Source organism: Ambystoma mexicanum, chromosome 7q (genome assembly GCF_040938575.1).
Source record: "Ambystoma mexicanum isolate Mex_15411 chromosome 7q, UKY_AmexF1_1, whole genome shotgun sequence".
Classification (NCBI taxonomy): Eukaryota; Metazoa; Chordata; class Amphibia; order Caudata; family Ambystomatidae; genus Ambystoma; species Ambystoma mexicanum.
The window spans coordinates 120,069,903-120,097,792 of NC_090941.1; the positions used below are offsets into that span (position 1 = coordinate 120,069,903).

The 27,890-nt window shown below is 48.2% G+C and overlaps 1 protein-coding gene across 5 annotated transcripts in view; it reads right to left on the bottom strand.

Annotated features, from left to right (window-relative positions):
- Nucleotides 1-27,890, bottom strand: part of SHROOM2 (shroom family member 2) — a 982,778-nt gene that overhangs the window by 425,121 nt on the left and 529,767 nt on the right. For all 5 annotated transcript variants that reach the window (XM_069639121.1, XM_069639118.1, XM_069639117.1 and 2 more), the window contains one exon: nt 27,124-27,255. In XM_069639121.1, coding sequence (XP_069495222.1) covers nt 27,124-27,255 — 132 coding nt within the window. The remainder of the gene's footprint in view (nt 1-27,123; nt 27,256-27,890) is intronic.

A 27,890-nucleotide genomic window follows, 5' to 3' on the forward strand; every position in this document is an offset into this window, starting at 1 on the left:
CGAGAGGAGGCCGGTATACACCTTTGAACTGTATCCAGTATTGTAGGACGGCAGCGTGAGAAAGAGAAGCGAGACGGGATTGCCTATCGGAAGTCTCTGTATTGAACTGGCAAGTACTTTGAAGTGAAGGGTGAAATACTGCAAAGTAACAAGTGTGATGCTAATGTTTTAAAGACTTGCGCCCGACTGAGGGAAGCCAGAACTGACTACAGAGGAAGGTCTGAGCCCAGAGGAGGGGGACCTGAGTGAATCGGTGATAGTGAACCTGACTGGGGATGCCAAGTGAAAGCAAGGGAAAGTGATTCCTGCAAACCAAACAGTTGTTTAAAAAGACATTAAGAGCTCCTGAGTGTTAAGAGCTAGTAGAACTCTGAAAGTTAACTGAACAGTGATTTGAAGGCTACAGTGAACCTGACTGAGGGATGCCATGTGAAAGCAAGAGAAAGTGAATTCTGCATTTTTGATAAGGTGACTGAACAGTGGTGTAAAGACGAAGGTTAACCCAACAAAGGTGTTTCGAGAGAAAGCTGCGGCAGAGGGGAAACCCGCATGGTGAGAGCTTGGGAGAAAACTTGTAGTCCCAAGTAAAAGACATTTATTCGAGGGATCCTTCCTTTTCTGAAGAATTTGCTACCTGATGCCTATAGACTCAAGGGGTTCTCACAATCATGTCACTGTTCCGCCTTGTCCCATGATGTAACATGGGGAAGGGAGTCCACTAGTTCAGCAGTCCTGAACTACCAAAACCCTTTTTGGACATTTCAGTTTGCACTACACTCTTTTGTTATACATATCATTGTCCCACACCCTTTTGTTAACAACAGAGGCGTCGATGGCGATGTTGTCGACGCTGACCTCAATAAAGTCGAAGGTGCTTTAGACAATGGTGTCGTCGACAGTGGTGTCAACGAAATATTTGACAGAGGTGTTGATAAAGGTTTGGAACTTGACGCCATTTTGTCCAGCATTGCCTTCGATTTATGCACCGATAGGCTTGTTGACTTGCTCTTTTTGTGAGGTATCGGAGAAGATTCTCTAGACGGTACCATCAACGATTTCTCGACACATTTAGAACTTTTAGTAGTCTCTGACCTTTCTCTGTCATTCAAAGGATGAGCTGGGGCATGGTCTTCGCATTACTTTTTCGAGTGGGTCGGGCCGCATTCTCGAAGATTCACATCATTGAGGCTCTAAAAGCCTCCCATTTTCTACGGAATCATGTTTAGTTGGACAAGTGATTACCCTTGAAGAGTCAGCAGAGGGAAGATTGGTGACTTCTCTTCTTCGCCTTATATGTCTTTTGCCCCCTCCCTCCTGCCCACAAGATGCCAAACCAGATTCAGGTGCAGAACCAGAGACTAGACAATTACATAACAATTCTTAGCAGTAGTAGCTGCAGATCATATCCCAAAGCATCAGCCAAGGCAAGGTTAGACTATAAAAGCCAGACTGCTAAGTCCTCTGGTGTGGGGTGTTCGAACCAGAGGTGGAAGGAGAGGATTGGTATGCAAGACGTTTACTGAAAGGAGAGGAGGTTGTTGGAGATTGGCGGGAGAGAGTTGCATTGTATGGGGGAGGGTTGACATCAGAAAAGAGTGGTGTTGGAGGAGGAGAGGTATCATTCAGAGAAGGGCATACAAGGAGCAGGAGGGTTACCTTCTGTAGAGAGGAAAACTGTTTATTTATATAGCGCTCCGACCCAGGGGTAAAAGAGTGCTTCAGCAAATGGTTACAGGATACAGTTCATACATTTGGATATATTTTACAATTTATACAATTTAGAAAGTTTATACACATTTATGGTACATATACAATCAAGGCGTGGAGGTGAGAGAGAGTGAGTGAGTGCTGGGGTATGCGTATGTGATGTCATGAATGGGACAATGTGGCGTTAGTTTTGTTCAGACCCAAGCTACTCCTCACTGATGAGCCCCAACAAGGGCGAAACATGTTTGGGGATGCTTGTGGTCTCGTGCAGAAGGGATGTGACCTAGCAGTTCGGGCTGGACTGCCTCTTTTGGGGTGGGGTCAAGCCTGATTTGCATATGGTCTTTCCCCTTCTGTAATGGCTTGGCAGGTGAAGAACGGTGGTCTGGAGGGTTGCCCAGAGCAACGCCAGTGGTTAAGATTAATTCTAAACCTTCCAGCCATCACCTCCTTGTTTTTGCTTTGTCACCCCGAGTGGGACGGGTATGCCCAGACGTGGGTCCCGTGCCTGCTGGGCCTAGAGACCCAAGCTACTCCTCACTGATGAGCCCCAACAAGGGCGAAACATGTTTGGGGATGCTTGTGGTCTCGTGCAGAAGGGATGTGACCTAGCAGTTCGGGCTGGACTGCCTCTTTTGGGGTGGGGTCAAGCCTGATTTGCATATGGTCTTTCCCCTTCTGTAATGGCTTGGCAGGTGAAGAACGGTGGTCTGGAGGGTTGCCCAGAGCAACGCCAGTGGTTAAGATTAATTCTAAACCTTCCAGCCATCACCTCCTTGTTTTTGCTTTGTCACCCCGAGTGGGACGGGTATGCCCAGACGTGGGTCCCGTGCCTGCTGGGCCTAGAGACCCAAGCTACTCCTCACTGATGAGCCCCAACAAGGGCGAAACATGTTTGGGGATGCTTGTGGTCTCGTGCAGAAGGGATGTGACCTAGCAGTTCGGGCTGGACTGCCTCTTTTGGGGTGGGGTCAAGCCTGATTTGCATATGGTCTTTCCCCTTCTGCAATGGCTTGGCAGGTGAAGAACGGTGGTCTGGAGGGTTGCCCAGAGCAACGCCAGTGGTTAAGATTAATTCTAAACCTTCCAGCCATCACCTCTTTGTTTTTGCTTTGTCACCCCGAGTGGGACGGGTATGCCCAGACGTGGGTCCCGTGCCTGCTGGGCCTAGAGACCCAAGCTACTCCTCACTGATGAGCCCCAACAAGGGCGAAACATGTTTGGGGATGCTTGTGGTCTCGTGCAGAAGGGATGTGACCTAGCAGTTCGGGCTGGACTGCCTCTTTTGGGGTGGGGTCAAGCCTGATTTGCATATGGTCTTTCCCCTTCTGTAATGGCTTGGCAGGTGAAGAACGGTGGTCTGGAGGGTTGCCCAGAGCAACGCCAGTGGTTAAGATTAATTCTAAACCTTCCAGCCATCACCTCTTTGTTTTTGCAGTATCCAAGAGATTACATGGTTTCTAAATGATTGAAATGTTGAGATGGATTTGATGTCTAGTGGTAAAGTATTCCAGAGTTGGGAGGCTAGAACCGGGAAGCTGGTTCCGCCAGCTCTTTTTAAGGAAACTCTAGACAACACCAGGCTTGATGTGTTGGAGGATCTTGTATTTCGGGCAGAAGATTTCAGGGTGAATTTGTTGGTGAGGTATGGAGGGGCTTGGTGGTTCAGAGCTTTGTAGGTGAGGCAGACGGTTTTTAGGTCTATTTTTTGCTGTATAGAGAGCCACTTGCACTATTTTCTAATAGTAGAGATGTGCTCACGCCTGGGAATGTTTAAAGCCGCTCGTAATGCTTTGTTTTGGAGGACTTGCAATGTGTTGATTATGGATTTATCAGCGCCTAAGTATAAGCTGTTACAGTAGTCCAATTTGGACTGTATAAGAGCACTAGCCAATTTGAGGCAGAGGACAGAAAAGGTCTACAGGCCCTAATCATCTTACCTGTGTAGACAGTGGCTGAGGCAGTCATGTTGGTTTGTTTGGAGAGGTTGGTGTTGGCATCAAGGTAGAAATCGAGGATTTTTACACTTTTTGAAATAGGTATGGTGTTTCCATCAATGATGATGCTGGTGTAGTTAGGGCTAGGTTTTGACAGGTTATTGGGTGAACCGACGAGGAGCAGTTCAGTCTCATCATCATTCAGGCAGAGGCCATGTGTGGCCATCCAAGCCTGAATGATAGTGAAGACTTTGTTGATCCGGTTGACGTCAGAGTTGTAGTTACCTGAAATAGTTAGAAGTATTTGGGTGTCATCTGCGTAATTAGTGTAGGTGACACCCAGATAGTCCAGTTTGTCGAATACGGGCTTTGTAAAAATGTTGTACAAAGTTGGTGAAACACATGAACCTTGTGGGACACCACATGTGATGGGGATCGGGTCGGCCGCCGCTGAAGGTGAGAAGACCTGCATGGTTCTATTTGCGTGGAATGATTGAATCCACGTGACAGCATAGGAGTAGAAGTGTGTTGCCAACGAAAGATGGTTACAAAGGCTTTTATGATCAACCAGGTCGAAGGCTGCTGAGAGGTCTAAGAAAAGTAGGATGGCGGCACTACCTTTATCTTTAAGTTCATCAATCTGACTTTTGAGGTCAACAAGGGCCATTTCGGTTCCATGTTGAGATCTAAAGCCAGATTGACGGTTTCCTAGTAGTTGGTTTGTCGCTAGAGAGAGTTGCCTACCTGCAAATTCAAGACTATCTAGAATTTTCAGAAGGAACGGGACAGTAGCGATTGGTCTGTAATTAGTGGGTATAGACCGGTCTAATGTTTGTTTTGTTAAAAGTGGGAGAACCCATGATTGTTTCAAGTTACTTGGGACTGAATTGCTGGCAAATGATGAGTTTATTAGTTTGGTAAAGAAGGGGGATAGGTCTCTGGCTGTGTCTTTTATAATTTGAGTGGGGCAGCTGTCCCCTTTCAATTGGAAGGTTTCAGAGAGGCTATCATTTTTTGTACTTCAGGTACATTTACCTTCTTGAATGTGAAGCCTGTGTTAAGGTCAATGGTAGGTGGTGTGATAGGGCTGGTAGACTTGCTACCAGTCAGTTGTTGACGTTTGTTCTCTATTTTAGTTTGGAGCCCAGTGATTTTGTTGGCGAGGCGTTCTGGATGCTAGTGCACCAGGGTTTGTCCTTCGTACAAGTAGCTGCCGGAGGACTCGGATTTTCTAGTTCCTTTAGAATGTTAAATAGTTCTTTAGTGCTAGATCCTGCCTGGTTTATCCTGGAGTTGAATTATTCTTTTTTGGTCCGGATTATCTCATTTTTGTATAGGAATGTGATATTGGTGAGATTAGTTCTGTTTTCTGTGGGGGGTGCCATTTTCCACAGCTTCTCAAGTTTTCTTTTTTTTGTTCTAAGTAGTTTGAGTTCGGGGGTGTACCAGGAGTTCAGGTGTGCTCTAGGTTTCCCTTTGCGTATTTTCAATGGGGCGATGGTGTCTATGGCTTTTGACATGGCCTCGTTATAGGTATTGACCAATAGGTTGAGGTCAGCTGAGGCAGGGAGTGCATCAAGTATGGGTACACCCAGGGGTATTAAGGCCTCAGCAGTAATGTTACGCTTATTCCTGGTGGGACATGCTGGTACATTAGAGGATTTTTTAGGCTCTATGTTATTGATATTAAGGTCTAGCGGAAGAAGATGGTGATCAGTCCATACAAGTGGTAGGGGGTCTTTGCAGGTAATATTGCAGTTAAGGGCAGCTACCCAGTCGAGAATCCTACCTTTCAGATGGGTGGGTTGAACGCTAAGTTGTGTGAAGCCATGCTTAACTAGTGCAGTGGCCACAGAGAAACCTGAGGAGTCATTTGAGTCATTGTACCCAAGGTTGAAGTCCCCGAGGATGATATTTTGTGCCAATGGTTTAGAATGTTCGGCTACTATAGAGGTGAGGTCTTCTTCAAAGGATCCTGGATGACCTGGGGGCCTATATATTAGTTGAATAGTGATTGTGCTTTTGGGAGATGTTTGCCATTTGACTGTAAGATGTTCACATGATTTAAGTGGAGAAGAGGTGGCTAATCTGATGTCTAGTGAGGATTTAAAGATAATAGCTATGCCTCCTCCTCGACCATTGGGTCTATCGGCTCTGAGAATGGAGTAGTTGTCAGGGATAGCCATGGTTAATTAGGGGCCCCCTGCATCATGCAGCCAAGTTTCTGTTAAGGCAAGGAAGTCAAGGTTATTGGTCAGGGTGATGTCAGCGATCTCAGTGGGGTGCGCAACAAGGGACCTGACATTTAGAAGTGCTCCTTTTAGGGGGATTTGTTCAACGTTGTTAGAGGCGGTGCTCTTTTTTTTTTAGTCTTGGTGTGAAATTTGGCTAGCAGGTTGCTATTCGTACGGGGGAGTCTAGTGCCTAGTCTGTTACGGTCAGTAGTGTTAGGGTTGGCTGTGAGTATGCTTCCTTGGTCACTGGTTGCGGAGAACTTAGTTGTGAGTTTAGTGTGGCTGTAGTTGGGACTGGCACCAAGGGCATGGTCAGGAGGACTAGGTCTCAGGCGGTGACATTTGTGTGTCAGTGATGAGGTTTTGATAGAGTGTCAACTAGATGGTTGCTATCGCAAGTGGTGTGGGCTAGATAGGTGCCTAGTGGGAAGGGAGGCGTAGTGGGCAGGAATGGTGTGGGGCAGGATATAGGGAAATGTCTAGGGCAAGCCAGTTTGGCAAGGCCGTTATTGTGAGCTATGTAGCTGTTGCCGATGCAGGGTACACTATCTTGCATAACACAGAACGGGAACATAATGATGTTGAGCCAGATTAGCATTGTGGGATACTGTTGGGGTGCAACTATGGTACTTGGCCTATGGGTTTGGCACAAGTGCAGGCAAAGGCAGATTCAGCATTGGCAAGGGTGCACGTAATGGGCCCGCTAGACAGCATAGGTTGGATTCAGAGAAAGCATACAGAGAACGCAGTGGGCTAAAGTCAAATGAGTATACAGTAGTTGCTTTAGTCTAAGGTCAATATGAGTACACAGTGTCTGCATTAGGCAGAAAACAAATGGGTGCACAGAAGCTGCATTAATCTAGATACAAATGGGTGCACAGAGGCTGCATTCATCTAAAAACAAATGAGCACACAGTGACTGCATTAGGCAGAAGTTCAGAAGGGCGTATTTGCAATAACTACAGTTTAAAATCGTGACAATTGGCCATGTGAGAAGCAAGAAAGATAAAGCCTTTAAGTGGGCGGTCGGTGGCCAGCTCTTGTCATCAGTAAACTCAATACGGTACCTTGGAGTGCAGTTCAACAATTCGCTCTGCGAAAACTCATGGGTGGACGCCTTGAAAGTAAAATGTCTAGGACTGGCTCTTCAAGCGGCCAAAATAAACAAAAGCTTCGGCAAATTTTCGCTAACTCCGATCATAATGTTCTATCTTCAAAAGGTGGTACCGATTTTGACCTTTGGTGGAGAAGCTAGCTGGCACATAAATGAATACACCTGGAACCAGCTTGAAGGTTGCTTCTGGAAACGTGCATTAAACCTTCCGAAGTGTGTCCCTGTTATCACTTTAAGACATGAACTGTCCTTGAATTCTCTTTATAGCCATATGATCTGGAAATCTATTGCTCTGATGCGAAAGATGACAGAAAACAGCAAACCAGCGGCATACTGCATCTTCTCAGGTGAGGACGACTCCACCAGGGCCTGCTTACTAGACCTATGGCGTTCAAGAGTCCAACATTGGGTTGATGCTGCGGAAATTGGCAATTACGATCTGTTCAAACGACCACACCATGCAAAACGAAAATTTGATATCTGGGCATGGACTATCAACCTGGAAGCACACGAGAAATTGGCCTCTTCAAAATGGCTGAGTCCGGATCACAAAAAATTAAACGTACAATCTTCCTATCTTTTGCGATGCTATTCGAGACATTATCGCGAGCAATTTCTAAGATTTCGTTTAAATATTTTGAAAACAAAGGAAATTCTATGGCTAAGAAAGGATGCCTCGCTGAAGGACAATTTATGCCGTTTTTGTCGAGGGTCCACCGAAACCTTAAAACATCTAATTCTTGATTGTCTAGCCACCTGCGACTTACGTTCAAAGCATCTGAGCCAATTTGCGCCTTTAGATGGAGATATGGAGGCTTGGTGGCGACTAATTTCCAGTGGCAATAACGTTAAACACGTATGTGCCATCGTAAATTACTTAAATATATTGCTTCAGTCTCCATGCTAACCGTGCTTGCAAGTTGGGCGTGCCCCACGAGGGCTTGTGGCGTGACTTCGTCACTTTTTGACTCGAATCTGTTGAGAGCATTTGTGCTTAGGCTTTTAATAGATTAGAAATTGGTCTGTTGGCAGTTTGAGACTAAGCTTATGTATGTTGCATTTGAATTTTGCTCTTTATCCTTGTATTTTCCTTCTGTTGACCTTAGTCTACTCACGAATCAAGAATCGTGCTAGTTATAGTTCTAGAAAATTCAAATTAATCACCTCAAAGAAATCTCTGAACCTTTGAACCTCAAACTAATTGTGATGAATCTTTGGGATATTGTTTTGTGTTGTCTGAATCTTCGAAGTGACCATCTGAAATAAAAGTTTTCTCTATATGTTAAAACTGTAGTTTTCAAAAGAATAAAAAAAAATAAATAACTACAGTTATTGGAATGAGCGAGGCATAAGCAAACAGCGCATACAGGGCTCGCAGTAATGTTAATGATTTGGAGGGTAGGCGTCCGGTGGTCAGCAGCGTCTGAGGCTGGTAATGTGAGAGTGAATTGGTCCACGTGGTCGTGCTTACAAGAGATGAACTTGCGTATGCAAGTGAAGATACGCCAGCAAGTAGATACTTCACTCGCGGTGTTCTGTAAGGTTATGTTACGAGTACGGGCGCCGGCTACAAGATGATTGCAAGAGCGGGAACGCGACTAGCAAGGACGTATGGCGGGGAGCGCAGGCTCATAGATACGAAGTTAGAGATGGTGCACATAACAGAAAACTGTGCGCAGGAGTCCTATGAATTGTCTTAAGGCAGTAGGGCCGTTCTTACCGTGTGGGTGCCAGCGTGCCGTGTCCATACGGCTCCAGACAGGCTCACGGCAGGGGAAGGTGCCTTTGTTGTGTGCCTCCGTTCGTGGGCCAGCTTCAAGCCTGCCAGTTTATGATTGGCTTTAAAGTAGGATCGGATGGCCAATGGGATTAAGCGAAATGTGCATGACCATAGGAAGGGTCATAGAAGTGGCGGGCGGCCATTTTGGAGAGATGAAAAACCTTGTGGCAGGCAATGGTGGGAGATTACACTCAGGTGTAAATGGGGGCTGATCCTACTGAAACGAATTAAGTAAACTACATCAGACCAATAAAGAATATTTGATAAGGGGTTCCGACGCATGAGCTGGGGAAAAGTCGGTCTCACGCTGCAGTCTTCAGTAAGCAGCTGTAAATAGGCAGATGGCCTATCTTAATTTAGGAAGTGCTGTTATGGCACCTCCAGGCAGGCACTGCTCCTGCAGTGGGGTGGTGGGGGAGCTCCAGCTCCTCCAGGCCAAGGGATCCAAGTGTAGGGGGGAGGGTTGACATCAGAAAAGAGTGGTGTTGGAGGAGGAGGAGGGGTATCATTCAGAGAAGGGCATACTGGAGCAGGAGGGTTACCTTCTGGAGAGAGGAAAACTGGAAGCTGAAAGGAGAGCCACATAGGAGGAGACTGGTTATCATGGGGAATAAAGTATTGAGGAGGGTGCAGAGAGTGAGCAATGCCTAAGTCTGGAAAGGAGGTTGGAGGGGAACTGCCTGGCTAGACGGGAGGGGATGTAACTGCACTGCCAGAGAAAGAGGAAAGATGGCCGGTGTCTCAACAAGCAACTTTGTCTGCTCTTGGATTACCAATCTGGGTTAGTCCACAAATGCAGCACTGAAACAGTGACATCCAAGAGGTTGAGAACGCCCTCCAGATTATTGATAAAGGGGACATGATCCTGCTAGTCCTGATGGACCCATTAGCTGTGTTCAATACACTTGAGACAAAATAGTCATCCTCCTTGCACACAGCCATGGCATCTCCAGCACCTACTAAAATGGTTAACATCCTGTCAATCTGGCTGAAACCAGGTTTTCCAGATGGACAATATACGCCCTACATAAAAGGGCAAGTGCGATCTCGCTTGGGGTAAACTGCCTTAGGGGACAAGGCATCACCACGCAGAGATGCTTCTTTATCATCCTATTGAGCCGACAAATGTTTGTAGGATATATGGCAGTTGAACCGTGTAATAATATGGAGGGCCCTTTAAAGGGGGCCTCGCGTGGTTTCTGACCCTATTCTGTTGATGCTCCTAACTGAAGCCCACAGTCAATGGTATCCTCACTCTCATTCCAGGATGGGACTGTAAAGGCTCAGGACCCCTGCAGACAGCAATAGAGCCAATCCATCCCTGAAGTCAAGCAGTCTGCATTGGAGTACAGAGAAGGAGCTCTATCCCTTGCAGCAACCTGAATGAAAGACCACTTTGGAGGTATGATGGTCGGAGAGCCTGCGCAATGCTGCCAAGCCCAGGAAAGAGGCATAGAGCCTGGAGCTGCCTGAACAAAGGAGGAATCCAAGTCCTGTGTGATGAATCCTATGGATCCCTCACTAAATCCCTGCCTAAAGTCTCCTCCCAGGTGGCCAAGAAAAGGCGGATGCTTCCTGATCCCAATTTTGGGGGGTGGTCTGCGGGAGGATCACTTGGGAGGAGAAAAGTGAGAGGATTCCATGGGATAAGACAGAGAGGGTAACAATGTAAATGCCTATCTAACCAGGGGTAAAACTACTCACAAAATCTTAGACCTTACAGGAAATAAAAGACCTCTTAAAATCCCAGAGACTTGTAGAACTCAAGGACTCCTCTGTGACACCCAAAAGTAGAGTGAAAAGAAATATATAGAGAGTACCAACCAAAGAGTTGCCTTTTCCTTTTCAGTCAAGTTTAGTAACCAATCTTCATGCTATTCCTATAAAACATGTTTTAAAGAACAAGTTCACGTGTGAAAGTGAAAACCAGATAACAAAACCTAATATCGGGGACTTCAAATCCCATAATCCTCCAAGTACAGGAACGAGGAAAATTAATGAAGAGGCACAGTACTCATTAATGTCGTCAGCTCATTAATGTAAATGGCCCACACCCAAGGGAAACTGGGAGGCTTAAAAAGCCCCCTCTAGTGCAGGCCAAAGTAGGAGTAGCAGGAGTGGCAGAAGAGAAGGAGAGAGCAGTAGCAGGAAGAAGCAGCATGGTGTATGCAGGCAGTGCAACTTGTGGGAGGAGATAGAAGATGCCAAGACCATTGCATGTCAAAAAGTAACTTTCAGTCCTGAGAGGGTCTGCCATCTGGCAATCAAGTCTGCAGAGGCTGCACAGCGGGAAGCAAAGACAGGGTAGGTTTTCCCTTCCCGAAGGCGGTCACAGGTGGCTGGCGTGCCCCTGGGGGCTTTTAGGTTTCTGGTGGCTGGCATGCACTAAACACTTGGAAGCAGCTAAAGCTCCATTTCCTGATGGTGTATGCAGCGGCGACCTCTAAGCAAAAGTCTACCGCCACGTGAGAAACCAAACGAAGAAGAATCCTGCAAGCAACGAGAGAAACAGGGGAGCCTGACTTACCGTGTGAGGCCACAGCTTGCGTGTGACCCCAAAGCGCACCTTCCCCGTCCACATATGCGAGGGAAGTGTTCAGCGAGTGAGAGACACTTCTGTGTGGTTGAAAGAGACTGGAAGAGCACTTTTGAAACCCTGCTATCAAAGCCAAACGAAAGCTGTACCCGCAAGCGAGCAAGAAAGCCTTACAAAGTACTTTTGAATACCAAGGTTGCATAAAGCAGCAAACCACATCAGACAAAAGCCAACACACTGATATTATACATGTGAGTTTATGGAGACCCCAATACTATAACAGGGCAACATGGCAAAAAGGGAACAATCATTACCCAAGCAAAAAGAAAGATAACACCTGGCAATTACCAATTAACCAATATTGCCAATTGCAGAAGAGGTCCACTGAAGATTTATAGACAATGGCAAGTGTTGCACATTTGTTGTCCAGCCTGTGGTGAAAGTTGGTGTGAACTCACTTTATACAAGTCAAAGGAAGGGGCGTACAAAACCCTTTTCATATCAGTCATTGGTAACTTGTGTACTAAAAACAAGGGAGTCACAACGGCTGCCCCTCTGGAAGAGAAAGACCCAGAGGGAGAGAAGCATTACTGTGATAAATATGTCACAGAGCACTAAAGTATTGTGTTGCCTAAAGAGTTGTTGGAAGATTGTTGAAGCTGTAATTCACTGAACAATTTGAATTTGTGGTAAAGAAATTCATCAGATGAATTGAACCCCAAAAGCAATATTGGTTGTGAACTGCTGTTCTGGTAGGGGAGTAAACCTGAATTGAAAACTATTGAAGAAGTGGGCCTGGCATGGGAGCACCCCATGTGGAAGTTGAATAAGTGCTTAAAAGGGACATTGACAAATACAATTTATGTTGAATGTGCAGCTAAATATAATTGGTTCCAATCATGTTGAATGAGATACAATCTATGTTGGCTGTGATACTAAAGGTATACCAAAGTGAATGGGAGCTGTTCATTAACCACTTACAGCTGTTAGAAGATATACCAAGTTGAGATCTGCTGACAAGTTATAAACTAATAAAGAGGTTGCAGCAAGTCATCAAGATCATTATCATGACTATTTATCTATTGAAGGAGTGTTCAAAGAATGAGAGAAACCTATTTTCTGAATTGAAGATCTCTGTTGACGAAGTGAAGTTAAACCAAAGTGGAGTTGGAACTTTTGTTCACACATTGGAACTATACCAAAGTCACTTTGGAACTTGACAGAGACCAATTGAAGTGGAAACAGAATGTGATTGAACATTATTGTAACTCAGACGTTCCTTGTTTTCTTTTCCTGAACTGTGAATGAAAGTCCATGTTTAAACTTGGGGAGGGGCAATTCATCCACGCTACAGAACAAGACTGTGGTTACATTTGAAATTCAATTATTGTTTGTTGAGAATTGTTATCCATTTCCTTGTTTATTTTCTGTATGTACAAGTGTGAGGCACAGATATCCTTTATTACAGGGTTTCTTTTTGGAAGGGAAATCCTCGACAGGGTAGGGACCGTGAGGTGTTAATCCAACCTAATATGCAAATAAAATGGCATTTGTTGAGAAAGGAACAAGTTACTTACCTGTAACTGTTGTTCTCCAGCATGGGTCTGGCATGGATTCACATGCTCATGAATATTCCCCGTCGTCAGGCTGGGAATCCTCGGTAAAGAAAAAACCAGTATCAGTTTCGTTTCTGATCTGTCTTTCGTAGTAACAACCAATCACTGGTCTCTGCGTCATACTGACCACAGCCAATTACTGCCCTCTACCTAAGCACCGCCTCTGGCAGCCATCTTCAGATTTGGAAGCACGTGAAGTGGCAGTATGACCAAGTGAAGAGCCGCAGAGGGGTAGGCGGGAGGGTTCGCATGTGAATCCATGCCAGACCCATGCTGGAGAACAACAGTTACAGGTAAGTAACTTGTTCCTTCTCCAGCATGGGGTCTGGCATGGATTCACATGCTCATGAATATAAGAATACATAGCAGTACACACATGCACAACCACGGGAGGTGGCAACGGCTCAACATTAAGCAGTACATCAAACTCAACATTAAGCATCTTACCTCCTCACCAGGCTCACCTCAGGCGAACAGGTTGCGCAGCACTGCTTGGCCGACCCTGGACTCCTCCCTGGAATCCCGATCGACGCAGTAGAATTTCGTGAAGGTGTGCGTCGACCTCCACGTAGCAGCCCTGCATATGTCCAGCAGGGGCACACCAGAAAGGAACGCCGTGGTAGCTGCGATCGCTCTGGTGGAATGGGCTCTCGGACGGCCAGGCAGCGGTCGGTTTGCCAACCGATGACAGTACATGATACAGCCGGAGAGCCATCTGGAAATGGAAGCCTTCGAGAGAGCCTTCCCCTGATTGACAGGTCCAAAGTTCACAAAGAGTTGTGACGTCTTCCGAAAACACTTCGTGCGGTCCACGTAGAACTTCAGCGCTCTAGCCACATCCAGCGAGTGCAAAGTCCTCTCAGCCGGCGACGAAGGCGACGGGAAGAACACAGGCAACACCAAGGGTTCGTTGAGATGGAAGTCCGACGGTACCTTGGGCATGAAGGAGGGGTGCGTCCTGAGCACTACCCTTGTGTCGTGAAAAGTCAAGTACGGGGCCTTGCATGAAAGGGCCTGGATCTCTCCCACCCGTCGTGCGGAGGTGATGGCCACAAGAAACGCTGCTTTCCACGACAGAAACTTAAACGGGGTCGAGTGCAGAGGCTCGAACGGAGGTCCCATGAGCTTGGTCAGCACCACGTTGAGCTCCCACGCCGGGGCCGGAGCCTTCACCGGCGGGAACGATCTGAACAGTCCCTTCATGAACTCTTTCACCAGACGAGACCACAAGGACGTCCGGCCCGTGGTTCTGGTGTATCGGGAGATCGCAGCAAGATGAATCTTGATGGACGCGTGTGCCAGTCCAGCTTTGGCCAGCGTCAGCAGGTACGGCAGTACCTGGGGAGCCGTAATCCGTAGAGGGTTAATCTTCTGTGCGTGGCACCAGACAGAGAACCTCTTCCATTTGTGTCCGTAGCATTTAAGAGTCGAGAACGCCCTGGCCTTTGCAAGAACCTCTCTGCAGTCGGCCGGTATGTCCTATCCTCCAAACTCTAGCGCTGCAGGAGCCAGGCCTGCAAGTTCAGCGATTTCGGGTCGTGGTGGAGGATGGCGCCTCCTTCCCTGGAGAGAAGATCCGCGTCCACCGGCAGCTTGATTGGCGGGGACGCTGACAAGTCCAGAAGGTCCGGGAACCATATCTGCCTCGGCCACGCAGGTGCGACGAGGATCATCCTGCACCGTGACCTCTTGAGCTGGTTGACGAGCCGGATTAGCAGTGGCAAAGGAGGGAACGCGTAGAGGAACAGGCCCTCCCAGGGGAACGAGAAGGCATCGCCCATGCTCCTCGCCTGGGGAAACCTGCTGGCGAACCTCCGGCACTTGGAGTTCATCGCCGTCGCGAACAGGTCGATCTGGGGTGTGCCCCACCGTCGGAAGAGGCGATCCACTAGATCCTGTCGTAGTTCCCACTCGTGGCACGAGCGCAGCTCCCTGCTGAGTGAGTCGGCGATGGTGTTTTTTATCCCTGCCAGATGAAACGGCACCAGAAACATCCTTTGGGCGACGGCCCAATGCCACAGGTCCTGCGCCTCCTTGGACAGCGCTGGGGACCTGGTTCCGCCCTGTTTCCTGATGTAAAACATGGTGGTGGTGTTGTCGGTGAAGATCCTCACCACCTTGCCCTTGAGGGACGGAAGGAAGGACCTGAGGGCCCAGAACACTGCACGGAGCTCCAGGACGTTGATATGGAGGGACTTCTCCGTCGGGAGCCAAAGGCCTCTCGCGTGCAGATTTTCGGTGTGCGCTCCCCACCCTTCCAGGGAGGCATCGGTGGTCACTGTCTCCTGGTGGTCTGGGGTCTGGAAGTCCATGCCCGCCGTCAGATGCGTGCGGTTGCCCCACCACCGGACCGCTCGGCGGAAACTCTCGTCGAGTGTGATCCTCTCCTCGAAGCTGCCCGTCGTTTGGATCCAGCGCGCGTCCAGGAACTCCTGCAACGGGCGCATCCGGAGCCTGCACATGGGAATGAGGTAGATGCAGGAAGACATCATTCCGAGGAGGGACTTGATGGACCTCACCTTGGCCGCGTCGGAAACCAACATCCGCTGTACCTTACACAGGATGGACCTGGTCCTTTCCTCCGACGGGGATGCCAGAAGAGACACTGTGTCGAGCTTCGCTCCCAGAAACAGTGCGTTTTGCGCGGGTACCAGGTGAGACTTGGCGTAGTTCACGGAGAATCCCAGGTCCGTGAGAAGTCGGACGGTCCTTGCCGTGTGATCCAGGGCGAGCTCCCTCGTCTTGGCTCGGATGAGCCAGTCGTCCAGGTAGGGGTAGACGTGGATCCCCTCGCGGCGCAGCTGCGCCGCCACCGGTGCAAGGCACTTGGTGAATACCCTTGGGGCCGACCGTAGTCCGAAGGGGAGGGCTTTGAAATGGTAGTGACGCCCTTGGACCACAAACCTGAGGAATTTTCGGTGCCCCTTCAGGATGGGAATATGGAAGTAGGCATCCTCCAAATCCAACGACGACAGGAAGTCTCCTTCCTCCAGCTGACCCAGGACGTGCTGGAGGGTGACCATCCGGAACTTTTGCGCCTTGATGAACTTGTTCAGACGTCGCAGGTCCAGGATGGGGCGCCATCCCCCCAGTCTTCTTCTTCACGAGGAAGTATCTTGAGTAAACTCCGGAGCCCCGAAGTCTCTTTGGGACGAGTTCGATGGCGCCCTTCCTCAGCATCGCCTTTACCTCCAGGAGAAGTTGAGGGACGTGAAGTTCTTTCCTGGCCACGGGGGGGACGCGCGGACACCTTCTTTGAAACTCGAGCGCGTGGCCCCGGGCCAAGGCGTCCAGCACCCAACGGTCGGTGGAGATGGACTCCCACACGCTGACGAAGCTCGCCAGCCGGCCTCCCACCGGGGTGCTTCGGTGGGGGCCCGACCCCACGGTCGGTTCAATCCTGCTTCGACGAGGCTTTGCCGCCTTGACCTCCTTGGCGACGACGGCGGGGTCCGCCAGACTTGCCTCGTCCTCTGTAGGCCTCCTGAGCCGACGAGCGGGCCGCTTGACGGTAGGTGGAGAAACCGCCACCTGAACTTTTGGAGGCGCCCTTGCCTCCGCTGCTCCGAAAGGGCGTCCGCCGTTGTTGCAGAACTCCAAGGGCCCGGGCCGTCTCGGTGTCCGCTTTAATGGCCTGAAGGGAATCGTCCACTGTTTTCCCAAACAGGTTGTTCCCATCGAAGGGCATGTCCAGGACTCTGGTCTGAACGTCTTGACGGAAGTCCGTAGCCTTGAGCCATCCACGCCGCCTAAGGCAAACGCCGTTGCCCAACTGGCGGAACCCAGTGTCGGCGATGTCCGTCGCAACGGTAATGGCGTGGTCCGAAGCCACCTCACCTTCCTGCAGGATCTCCAGGGCCTCTGCCCTCTTGTCGTCCGGCAAGAAGTCCAGTAGGGGAGCCAGTTTGTACCAGAGCTCCCTGTCGTAGCGGGCCACGATAGCCAAGGCATTGGCCGCTTTAATCGTCGCCGCCGCAGACGAGATGACTCTGCGTCCCATAGCGTCCAATTTCTTTCCCTCGCCGTCCGGTGGGGAAGTCGATGTGGAGGCCGCACCCCCCCCCGCTTTTTTCCTGGCCGCCGCGGAGACGACGGAGTCCGGGGTAGGCTGCGCCCGGAGGCACAGGGGGGCCGTGTCCGGGACCCGGTACTTCTTCTCGTACCGGTTCCTTCTAGCTGGCGTCGTGGAAGGGTTCTTGAGGAGGGTGAGGCCCTCATCCCAAATGTCGTCCAATAGAGGCACTGAGAGGACCGTCTTCCTCTTGGCCTCGCGCCGCTGATAAAGGAAACCTTCCTTCTTCTTCTCCTCAGGGCAGAGTTGGAAAAGCTCGGATGCCCTGGTGATCATGGAGTGGAACGATCCAATCTCGTCGGGCGGAGAAGCCCTGGTGGGAGGCGACGACGGTACATCCTTGTCGTATACCTCGTCATCCGTATTCGTCGCTGCCGTGTCAGTCCCCGTATCATCCCCTCGGGTGGACGGGGAGGAGGGCTGGAAGGGGCGCGACGGCTGAAAAGGAGGCGGAGGGTGGATCCTTCTTTTCTTGGTAGGGGGAACACCAGAAGGTCCCGGTTCTGGGTCCCCCGACGGGAGAGGTTCCGTCGGCAACGGTAGTCTCGTCCTTATCTCTGAGCATAAGGACTGTATAGCCAACAAAATGGCCGCCGAGTTGTCTCGCGGCGCTGGCAGAGGGGAATCCGACGGGCGATCAGGGGCCCCGTCGGTACCCTCGATGATGTCGTCGTCACCTGCGTCGGGATCCATCCCGACGGGCCGGTCTTCTTCCACGCCGAGGCCGTGGCTTAAGACTTCGACCAGCTCCTCCTCCGAGGTTGAGGCCGAATCTACGACGACGCCCTGCCCCCCCTTTTTCTTCCCCACGGGGGATTTCACGGGGGTCCTATCGATGGGCACAAAAGAGGACTCCCTCCGAGGTGGCAGGGAGACTCTGAGCCCCGAGGTCGCCACCACTGGTGTAGCCCCCACAGGCTGAGCCAGGGCCGCCGCGACAGTTTCGATAGAGGGCTTGGCCGGATGGATTAAGGCCTTCACCACCTTAGGTGCGCTCACCGCCTTATCCTTGAGGGGGGGGACACTGCCTCGCTCCCCCTCCGATGGGGCCTTCGAGCTCGACCGGGGCCTCTCCAGGAGCTTCGCCGGGTGCTCGGCCTTCCTCTTACCCGACCCAGAGCGTTGGCTCGTGGTTGATGGTGCCGGGGAGGGTGCGCCCTGCCTGGCGCCCGTAGAGCCCGACCGTTCGGCGCTCCCGGTGCCAGCGGACTCGCGGTGCTTTGCCTTGTGTTGGACCCCCGTCGCCGGGGCGTCCTCAAAGGTCTTAGAAGACCGCTCGGATTTCTTCCTCTTCTTCTCGCCTGACGGGCTCTTCCCTTCCAGCCAGTTGGCGAGACGTTGATGGCGGTCCTTCATGGTCCGCTCCGACATGTTGCCGCAAAACGCACAGTCCTTCTCCACGTGCGTCTTGTCTTCATGTAAGCAGTAGAGACAAAAGGAGTGTTCGTCCTCCTTAAAGACGTTCTGCAGCTGGCATCCAGGGCAGACCCTGAACAGCTTTCCGGGCGTCGAGCATCCCTTCTCCTGGGCCATGTCCGGGCCTGAGAATCTTCTGGAGTCCTCCAAAAGCGTAGCTCGACGAAATCTTCACCCTTGAGGGGCGCAGACGAATCCGACACGGGTCCCCGTTGATCGGATGGAGAGTCGGTGGAGCTTGAGGCTCTTTTGACCGAAAAAACGAAGTTTTTGAGAAAAAACGTGAAAAAATAGCACTAACGCTCGAGAGCAATAGCACGAGGATCCCAACACATGAACGTGCGGTAAAAATCTGAAGATGGCTGCCAGAGGCGGTGCTTAGGTAGAGGGCAGTCATTGGCTGTGGTCAGTATGACGCAGAGACCAGTGATTGGTTGTTACTACGAAAGACAGATCAGAAACGAAACTGATACTGGTTTTTTCTTTACCGAGGATTCCCAGCCTGACGACGGGGAATATTCATGAGCATGTGAATCCATGCCAGACCCCATGCTGGAGAAACTGTATTGTCTGCCTCACATTTCTGACCCCTCACAGCTGTCAAAGGCAGACGGGAGGAACCAAGGACGAAGACCGGACATCAAGGACGTTGGAGTTGTGGTTTTGCGGCAGCTAAGTAAGTCGCCTTCTTGACATGCACCACCGGAGGAATACAGGTATGTGGCAAGAGAGAGGAGGCGGAAGGAGGGCAGAAAAGCACAGAAGAAGCGCATGGCGGGATGGCAATGAGAATAGCCTATGAGGGACTGAGATTGAGAATAGCCTGTGAGGGGGTGAAACCAGAAGCAAAGGCCCATGAGGGGCTGAGATTGCAAATACCCCACGCGCGACTCAAACCAGATGAACCCCTAGAGGGGCTGCTATTGAGAATATGCCATGAAGGGGGGAGGGTTGGGGTTGACTTCAAAACAAGAATCCTAAGGCCAGAGAGGCTAGCAGGCCTATGAGGAGCTGACACCAAAAGAACTTCCCCAAGTGGGGTGAAAGAAGATACAGAACCAGCGTCCTGAAGAGCCAGACAGCTCAAGCCGAGCTAGATGGCACAAGGACAGTGCCCAATTATACCAGAGTTAACCATAGACTTACTGCAGGGAACAAGTAATGTGACCAATCACTTAAGTATAAAGGAACTCTTTGAGCTATTGAGACAGCTTGCATCGGGGTCCCCGAGTAACATTCTCCAAGAGGAAGGAAAGTCTCCAAGGGCCAGACTTTGAACATTATCATCAGACCGGGGCCTGAGAGAAAGAGGAAAACCAGAGAGAGAATTGGGTGGAGGTCAGAAATCTGCCACCCGATGCCAAAATATACTAAAACTAACTTACCTCTGCCAGTTACATTGTTTAGTTGTACTGGTAGGATGAACCTAGGATAGAATAGGTTTTGGACAGAGAACAGAATTTATGTGAGACATTCTGGTGAGCACACGTTTGTTATTTTCTTTTAAGTTAGGGAACTTTTCATCAAAGACATAGAATTAGTTGAGGTTTTCTTTCCTTTAATTAACATCTTTTGATCACGTCTTCTTGTCCATCTCGTATATATTACCACAGTCAATGGATTTGAAAAATGGATTGGCATAGAAAGGATAGGTGTTAATTCAATAGACAAGGTAGGGGAGAAGTAGTTGAGGGTAAAAGATATCGGGAGAGGTCGTGGAGAGAAGGATGGTTGGGGAAGGAGAGAGAGGATGGGTGTGAGTGTCATGAACTTTAGAGATGATAGCAAAAAGGTAGTGAGCAAAATCATTAACAGAAAGGGAGGAGGCGGTAGATATTGGCTTGGCGGATGAGCAAATATTGGATGCGTAGATCGCAATGTTGATTACAAAATGAGGAGATGAAGTTTGTGAAGGAGGATTTGGTAAAATCCAGTACAGGTGTGCAGACAGCAAGGGTATTTATTGTAGGCTAGGAATAGGGTGGTAGGTGTCCAAAATGTGCACCACCATTGTAGGTCACAGCGTATGTTTGTTTTGAAAATCCGAATTTTAGAGAAGATCCAAGGCTCAGGACAGGGACGGGTAGGCGTGAATGTGCAAGCATGATAGTGTTGGGCCAATGAAGTCATAAGTGCATAGTGAAAGTCAAAGAAAGCAGGGTCAATGGAAGAGGCATGAATTGGGGAAAGAGACAGGAGAGGGATCCCCACATTATCAAGGCAGGAGGCTAATGTCCTGCCTGAATGTCCACTCATTAGAGTGGGAAAATGAGGAGTAGAAGGTGAAATGATGAGATATTAAAGTGAACAATGGAGTGATCAAAGGGAGAGGGGACAATGAAGAGGTTACATGAGGGGGGTACATTAGAGATCAAGACAAGGTTGTGAGAGTTCCCACCAGAGTGGTTAGTCTGGTCATGAAGGGAGTAGACCGAGTGTTCAGATAGGAGGGAGTAGAGTTAAATGCAGGGGGGCCTGGGGAGGTTGAAGTCCCCCAGCAAGACACAAAGGGTCAGATGAGGGAAGGAGGAGCTGGGGGAATCAGAGGGTGGATAGAGATAGAGAGCCAGAACAGTGAGAGGAGTAGGGGGCAGGAGTTGAATAGCAGCATATTCAAAAGAGTAAGTGTTGATGTCAGATGGGGTTAAAGGGCAGTGTTGAGGACCTCATTGATCAATACTTCCACACCACTGCCCTTCCCAACAGGTTAGAGTTATGAGGTGAGATCCAGGCTTCTGTGATAGCAAGAAGTGAAAGATGAGGATATGGTTGAAGTGGTCAGTGACCTAAAGGGACTTTTGCAGAGGGAGAAGGGAAGTGAAAGAGCGCAGGAAGGTGGGGGAGAGGAGCAAGTCTTCTGCGCTAAGCAAGTGGGATAGATAAGGTAGGCGATCCTGGGGCGGCTTGGGGGGGGGGTAGAAGTAACATTGTAAATACCACTACTCCAGCGTTGGATGTAAACTGGTTGAACAACTGTTTGGAATTTGACAAATCTTAAAATGTTAGGTCTGACATGAAACCCACTACACTAAAGTAAAATTACTTCTTTCAAATAATACGTTTATTTAATTGTGGTGAACAAGTTGATTTGTTGCAGCTTGACATATGAGGCTGGAACTCGGAATATAAAAATACCAGTGCAAATAGGACTGCCTTTTGCACAAGAGCCTGCAACTGAGAATTCAATTTTCCCCTGGTCACATGAGCTGCTCCGATTTTCCTTGAGCTCTTCACGACATTGAATACAACAGACCATGTGTTATACGGCTGAAAAACACCACAGTGGACCAACCCCTCCCCCCACAAGCAATACAGAATGGTAAGGTAGTCTTAACCATATTATGGGCGTCTTGCAGTTTTCCTCAGAGATCTTTGCTCCCACCCCTTCTGTACAGCACTTAGGACACTTGTGCACTTAGTATTACAACAATGTCAAGTACACTACAATACCCAAGTACATGATAATTAATGGAGCGTGTTTGGGAGTCAGATTAACATCCCCAGGTATCAAGACTACATTTACCATTGGATGAAGGAATGCTCTCTTTGCATTAAAGTGATCAAAAACAGAAATCCCATTAATGGGAGACACAAGCCACAGGGCAATCCGTTTGAGTGAAACCGGAATCTGGGGATGATCAGGCTTTATTGCAGAAGGTAACATGACAAAAGCACCCTCCATCGCACCTCACATCAACACAGGGATCGAAGTCATCAATCGTCCACTTTCATTCAGAAAATGACTAAAATAAATGTAGGGTTAAAACTGCAAGGTCCCTGTTGATGTCATGTATGGGCTTTTGTAAAGTAATAGGAGCTGGGACACTAAAAGAAAATGTATGCCAAGCCCCACCAATTTCAAAATTGGGCAGCCAGAAAGTATATGTACCTTAGAATTAGACCATGCCAAATTGTGAAGCACTTTACTAGCTCCAAGTGGTGTCAAAAGCTGCATTAAAAAAAAAAAGGTGCATGGTATATTGGAGCAGATTCCCAAAGTAATTGCACAAACTGACCACACGCTGGCCACCAGCTACAGACCTTGGGGTTGCTCAACGCGCACCAGACTTTCAAGAGACGACAGAGGCAGAAAGGTGGCAGTGTAAGGATCAGTCTCTGCAATACCCTGAACTCAACCCAATTTCTGTTTCTGAAGCGTCCACACTACAAAATACTCATGCGTGCCTTTTTGATTTAAGGCATTGGTGTAAAGAAAGAAGATCCACTGAGGGGCAGAGTTTTGAAGACGCACCCCCAATATGGCCGTCTTGTAACTACCTGCATGCTTGGCCTGCTTTACCACACAGGGCTCTGAAGTGATTACAAGGTCAAGTGCAATCCACTACACATCTTCCCAAAACTGACATAAGTGTATTCAAAGTTTTCTGGTAACCGTACACTTTCAGTTGTGTTCTGGGCTGGCAAGTATTTGGTGCACAATGTTCGAATCTCGTAAAATGCCCAGTTGTTGGTTGCTAGGTCTGTAGAACTGATATCCCGCACTGGAGATGGTCAGGAGGTGGCAGAGAGAGGGCAGCACCCTTAGGTGCACAGTAGACCACTATACTGTCAGATCTGGCAGTGTAGCAACAGAAATGATACAGTGAACAAGGGTTTTATGGTCCTGGCTGCTGAATGCCACACATGTCTCTTCTGACTGAAGGGGTGTATACTGAAGCCAGAAACCCTTTACTAGTTTCAAAGAATTTCAGAAGTTGGCAGGGAGAAGATCTTGCATGGCAAGAAATGTTCACAGCAAATTATTTATCTCTGGAAAAGTAGCAGAAGTATCATGCCATCTTCATCATAAACCTCCGATCTGAGCCTGGAAGAAAGCAAACATTTGGAAATACAAATTTCAACCATAAAGAAGGGCGACTGCCATTATGGTCTAACTTCATTTCATAGATACAATATTCCTCTTAATTTCGTCTTTAGGCGATCATTTCGATAGGTTATTGGTCAGGGCATGCCATTTCCATGTTTGATGACATACCCAGACACTTGCCTTAACCGAAAAAAGAATTTATCTTCTTGGCTTCCAACTCAGATTTGGCAATCAAGAAGACTGCCATTTCTCTCAAGGCTAAGAGCCTCACATTAAGGATACTAACTCACTAGAAATCTGTAGCTGTCTACTCCTCCGAAAACTCCCCAACAAATGAGAATGCGAGATAGTATGATTTAGCAGATGCTTATCTCCTTTCTGAAAGACTGGGAGATGCTCCTTCACAAACTACATTTTGGAATACGAATCACTGGGGCAGTTGTGACGAGATAGTTAATTCCTACAAGAAGTGGACTGGGTCAGGGAGTTCAGCATCTGCACTGCTGTCTTGCTTTCTGCTGCAATGAAGCCCATACGTGGGAAGGGAAGCTGCACAGCAGAAAACAGTGCTATGCTCCAACAGTAGAGCAAAACAGACTTCGATTAGCACAGTGATTGGCAGACTTGGGCAACCACTTCCAAACTGAAGCCCTGGCTATTGTTTTGATTGGTGTGAACCAACCCCAGAAAGCACAGTAAATGGAAAAGTATTGCTTCCTTCTCACCCACCTTGATGAAGAGAACAGAGACAGTGACTGGGTTTGTCTACCTCCTACCATTAGTACCAGAACCAAACCCATCAGCTGGTTCCAACATCTGTACATTGATTGTGCAGAAAATTGGTCACACACAGGAAATCCATTCCATGCAGCCAGCAGCATGGCACCATCATCATCACAGGAATCCTGCCATACCATTGCAACATTTCAATAACAAAATGTGTCAATCCCAAGACCACCTGGACAGGAAAGGCTCATCCCGATCATACCCTACAAGGGACACAGCCTTCGCAAAATCAACTGACCGAGGCCAACAGCCTTTTTGGCCATTCATGACCCAGGACTTCTGCACCAAGATCAACACTAGCAATTGAGCAGGCTTGCGGTCAGACCTGTGACCCAAACATCTACAAAGCAATAACTTAGCAGTCCCAACTAGCACTTGGCTTTCTAGTCATCCTCAAAACCTCAATCAAGAAAAAGATTGGCTCTCACATTATGAACAGTTTTAGTCAGCCCTCTGCTCAAAAAACAGAATTCTGACCCTCCAACTACTCTGCAAACTACTGAGAAAATTTCCAAAACACCAGTGACCACCAAACCCATTGAGAAATCCATTTATCAAAATGTACAGAAATATGTTGAAAACAGCAGCCTCCAAGTATCGAAAAACAGATTCAGATCAACAAGAGGAACAAAACCCACATTATGCTCGATACAGGATATACTAAAAACATGATGCAAACTCGCCTAGTGAACTCATCCTGCTAGACACTTTCAGCCATGAAATCCTACTAAATATACTAGAGGACAGAGTAAAAAGAACCGCTCTTTACTGGGCTGCCTCAATCTTGACCAAGAGGACTGAAACGCACATGGCCACTCATGTGACATCGACAGAAGCTAAACATGCAGAAAACCCCCAACAATACAGTCATCTGCCTCAATGCCTTTAGAATTACATGACCCTGCTCGAATGAACAGGGCAATTCTGGGTCCACATGCATCAACTACACAGACAATACCCCAAATCTACAAGCATGAAATGGACTCTACAACTAACACGCCAGACCTCAGCCCATGCCATATACATATGGACACCTGTAAACTGAACTCAATAAAAAGCGATCTTATGATTTGCAACACACCACCACAAAACCCCACACCAATCCCTGGGTCAAATGAACTTGGCTTCTGGTCATAATTGTAAGAAACCTCAAAATTGTGAAGGATGGGGACCTTATACTCAATCCACAGATTAAAGCCATTGTAAGGCGCTGCTTCTTCCAGCTCTGAACGATACAATGTATTATGTCCTACCTTAACTTCATTTTATCACACTTGTACACTCAATGCTAGACAATGCCCAGAGCCTTTATCTTGCACTCACAAAATATCTACTCAAAAGAGTTAAATGAGACAGTCCTGAGATTGAGAGTATACAAACACATCAATACAGCCCTTCGGGCACTCTAATGGCCCCTGATCAAATGAAAGATTAATTTAAAAACACTGCGCATTGCCTAGCGCCTTACATGGCAGAGACCCTGGATCCATCACAAAACAAATTCATGAAATTCCAACCAAAAGCGCTTTGATCAGCAATGATGTCCGAGTAACTGTGCCAAATATCAACTGAAAATAGCACTTTCTTTGACTTGTCCTCAACCAAGCTCTGGAATGCCTGAAGACCATCATTTAACCTTCAGTAAACAGCCTGCCCATTCAATGTGCTCTCTTGAAACGAGCAACAAAACCTCAGCCACCTACATCTACTCACTGCAAACTTGACTCAAAGAAATACTCCCCTACAATATATGAACATACTGCAAACCCACGTGCACCTCGTCAACAAAGACCTATTGTAGAAGAGGACTTTTTGGGCTGGGCTCCAAGCAGCCATAATTAAATCAACCCAACACTCAATACGAACATAACACAAACCTACACTCAAGTCAACCGCAAAGCATGACTCAAGAATGGACTAATTCAGGTTGTACTCCACATAACCTAAATGGAATCAACATCTAACAGACTGCCCTAATCATGTCCAAGGATGGTGCCCAAGTATATGTCTCTGCGAGGGTGCTGAATGCATTCATAATCCCCAATACATCCATGGTCCCCTTGTTGGTCTGCTCCCTTTCACCACCCCATCAAAACACCAGACCCCTAAAATCGCATGCCTTTAAGTTACCACATCAACATTAATGGAGTTCTGGCAAAGTCTACCTCTCTAGCTCTATATCCGCCATCCCCAAATCATGAGGCTAATGCAGACACAGAAAACTGATCTATGACATTTTGGGCTCTCCCCCTTGTTAAAGACATCCATAAAGTGTGAACAGAAAAAGCACAGAACAAGAGTGGCACTCGGGCTCGGGAACTTTCAGCCTGCACTCGTCAAAACCACAGGTTTCACACCTGCCTCTTTCACTATCCCACCAACAACCCCTCTCCTCCGTTCGATACAGTGCCATTCATAGGGAGGCGAGGGAAACCAAAATGACAGAATGGTGCCATACAACACCACCACTTTACATTATAACCCTCACTCCTCTCCCTTCACCGCCGGCAAAAGCTGGGGAAGCAGAAATCGGAAATGATTAGAATGGAGCCGAAATGAGATGGCATCTCGTGAAACCAGATGCCAGCAGCATATCGTATGGGTGAGTACCACGTTGCCGGCCGAATAGAACCGCATCTCAAAGCACGTATTGCTGCTTATTGCCGGATATCGGAGAAAAATGTATTGGACAACCTTCTAAATTGGCAAAGAGCAACAAAAAAAAAGACAATTGTTGCAGCATTAGGTGCGACACAGACAACCCCAATGTTAAAGGCGCGAGAACAGGTGGTGCCAGAGTTAAAAACACATGAACAAATACTTCAACGGTCCTGCAAACTCACCTACAATAGAATACATCGTGTAACACGTAACAAATACACCACGATTGAGAACTTTAGGGGTGTCAATAAATGCACATTGGTTTGAGGGATCACATGAAAAATAAAACATTTCTTTTTTTTTTTCAAAGAAATGATTACATGGAGGTTTATCCGGAGTTTGTGTTTTTAATAACAACATTAACAGGAACGCCATCATTGATCTGTCGTGATATGTTGCCTGAGTTGGGTGTGTTTTTCCAGGTAGAGAAACTTACTTGGAATGATAACGGGAGTGCCACGAAGAGCAGACATTGGCAGAGGGGAGCTGCGAGAGAGCTGGTCCATGCTGGTTTTCTGTAAATTTCGTGGAATGCCAGGAGTGTGGCCTGCCAGCCGCATCATTTCTTCTGAAATGAAAGAGAACAAGGCAGTGGGTATCTTTTACTGTGAGGGGGTATAACATGGGTTAACAGAAAATGAGGTGCATCAGAAACCGAAATAAATGTGGGATGAAAGCATGACATTCTCCTTTTTATTTGCATGAAACGAAGTGATGCAGCACAAGCAAACTAGATGCCTATGAAACACAATACATCCATCTTGAGTGTGATGGTTGACTAATAATTTGAAAGGCACAATGACCTACAATTCTGAGTTTCAGCAGGAGTCGGAGGACACATGAACAACATTTTGACGAGCCTTTGCACGGGCTATTCACCACTCAATGAGGAACGTGGGCTTGTTTCATACAGTACAGCTGAGCCTCCCGGTTGGCTGGCCCCCCCAATCAGGGTCAGAAATCAGGAAGTTATCATTTGAATCCTCAGGGCGCTTGTTGATTTAACATCAGATCTACATAAAGTGGCTGTGTAGTAAACTACATTTCAATCAAACAGTAAACCAATACACCCTGTCAGTTCAGGGTCTACCACTACATAATGGAAAGTTGGGTGGAGTTGGGAGTCCAGAAGGCAGGGGCATTATCGGACTGTGCATTCGGGACTCGGGAGGGCCCTAAAGCTGTAAGAGCTTCCCGCACGAA